Source organism: Sphaeroforma arctica (assembly GCF_001186125.1).
Source record: "Sphaeroforma arctica JP610 unplaced genomic scaffold supercont1.4445, whole genome shotgun sequence".
Classification (NCBI taxonomy): Eukaryota; class Ichthyosporea; order Ichthyophonida; genus Sphaeroforma; species Sphaeroforma arctica.
Window position 1 is genome coordinate 1 of NW_014036113.1, and position 2,384 is coordinate 2,384.

At 37.9% G+C, this 2,384-nt stretch overlaps 1 protein-coding gene across 1 annotated transcript; it reads right to left on the bottom strand.

Moving 5' to 3' along the window:
* Positions 1-62: 62 nt before the first annotated feature.
* On the bottom strand, positions 63-2,109 carry SARC_14312 (hypothetical protein; the record flags this gene model as incomplete). The annotated part of the gene is made up of 3 exons (XM_014291557.1): positions 63-338; positions 1,007-1,112; positions 1,991-2,109. 3 exons carry the CDS (start codon positions 2,107-2,109, stop codon positions 108-110), a joined length of 456 nt encoding a protein of 151 aa, XP_014147032.1. The 3' UTR covers positions 63-107.
* Between the last annotated feature and the right edge of the window lie 275 nt (positions 2,110-2,384).

Sequence of the window (2,384 nt, forward strand, 5' to 3'; positions counted from 1 at the left end):
CACACACACACACACGCATATATATATGTATATATATATATGTATACATATATATATAAATATATATATATATATATATATATATTGCTGTATATCTTAAGCACCGATTACTTATCCTTGCTAGTATGTAATTCTGTGTCACTATCTGCGTCGGAGTTGGAGTCTAAGTCAAGCACTTTCGCCTCTTCCTTACTCTCGGCTCTTACTCCGCCCAGAAGAGAGTCCCGGCGCTCCGTTTCGTGGCGGCCGTACAGCTCATTCCTAACACTATCAAATTCCACTTTAGTCAAGACGGTGTTGATTGCTTCCAAGGTGAGTGCCGCTAACAGTTTATACCCCTGTCCATAAGACGGCAAGAGCGATGAGAGTAGGTAAACGTATCAGGCAGCTTGTGTGGGAGTGGAGAACATGTACTGATCGATCGACAGGTACTGTTGTGTGCCATTGAGGATTCGGAGGTTATACATACGCATGATCAGAATTCTCACGAGAGTATTTACTGACGATGACGCAGATGTTTCGACGATGAGAAAAAAACAGAGTTTGATTCAAAAGGAATCTAAATTTTGAATTGACATATAATCTTGGTTGCATGTAGCGAACTGTGCAATTTTTTTTGGAAGGAAGTGTACTACATTGACAGTTATGCGAGCAAGACGACATTCGAACTCAAGCAGGCACATATGCCCAAAAGACATTCTGAGTGAACACTCCCAATACAACTCTATGGTGCTACAGGGAAGCAACTATCGTAAGGCCGAAAAGATTCGAGGCCTATTTCACTGCGGTAGGTAGATGTCTACCATATATCCTCCACGCACTCCTGTAGTCCACGAAAATTCATTCATGTACGGAGGTCTTTCTCTTGCATTTACTAACGTGTATGCATTCTTTCAACGATAAAACCACACTCCCACTCACATAAACTCCAATTCCTGCCATCTATAGATATCGTTTCAATGTCGGGTGTACAGATGACCTAGCTTGTACTGTTGTGATCACATACCTTTGACGAGAAATGTACTCCGTCGTTCGTGTACAATTCCCGATCGTTGTTAAACTTATAGTCGCACAGCGATGGTCCTTCCCTTATCTTTCCCTTCTTGTCACACCTGAAAGAAGTAGGTTAAGGGGATTTACTGATCACTCGGCTACGATATTAGTCCATCTAAACTCTCACTACCAAGGTCTATACGGACAGTCGTGGTGGATATTCATACGAATGACGTATGTATTTTCTTACTACCGTGGGCTTTACTGACTACTCGGCTTTGGTGCTAATCCATTCCAACTACTATGTTCTTTCTCGCTGCCATAATGTCAGTACCAAATTGATTTGGGATAAATTCAAACCAAGTTGATACTAAGTTGATCTAGATTTAATCCGAAACCAAGTGAAGACAAAGTTGATCCGGAACGAATTCAAACCAAGTTAAACTAAGTAGATCTAGATCAATAATTTAACACTAAGTTGATCGAGATCAATCCCAAACCAAGTTGGTACAAAGTAGATTTGGAACAAATTGAAACCAAGCTAATACTAAGTTGATCTAGATCAATCCCAAACTAAGTTGATAAAGTAGATTTGGAACAAATTGAAACCAAGCTAATACTAAGTTGATCTAGATCAATAATTCAACACTAAGTTGATCTAGATCAATCCCAAACTAAGTTGATAAAAAGTAGATTTGGAACAAATTGAAACCAAGCTAATACTAAGTTGATCTGGATCAATAATTCAACACTGATCTAGATCAATCCCAAACTAAGTTGATATAGTAGATTTGGAACAAATTGAAACCAAGATTAATACTAAATTAATCTAGATCAATAGTTTAACACTCAGTTGATCTAGATCAATCCCAAACCAAGGGGATACAAAGTCAAATAGATTTGGAATAAATTCAACCCAAGAAAAATACCAAATTGGTCGATCAAATCTCAAACCAAGTTAATACAAGTAGGTTTGGAATAAATTTAAATCACATACTTTTCAAAATATTGAACTAGCAGCTCGTTTTTCCGGTCAGCAAGTTTCAAGCGGTCTCCTTCTTGGCCTGATTTCCATACCTTTCGATGATAAGGACGGAGTATAGCAATTAAGTACATAGATTGCTAATATAGACTGCAAATACTCAATAGCTTTTTATGCCTTCATTGTGGTAAGGACTTGATAAAACAAGTACATGAATCGAACGTGTATATCAACACCAGGTACGGTTAAAAAAAGCGATGCTGCCGCAGAATCAGGATAATCCATACATTCAATAATAATAATAAAACAAACATACTAACACAACAATTGTGTAAATAGATTGGATATATCAACAGCCATTATGTTAATAAACTGCGATACTGTCGTCGCATCGGGATTTAAGGCACAA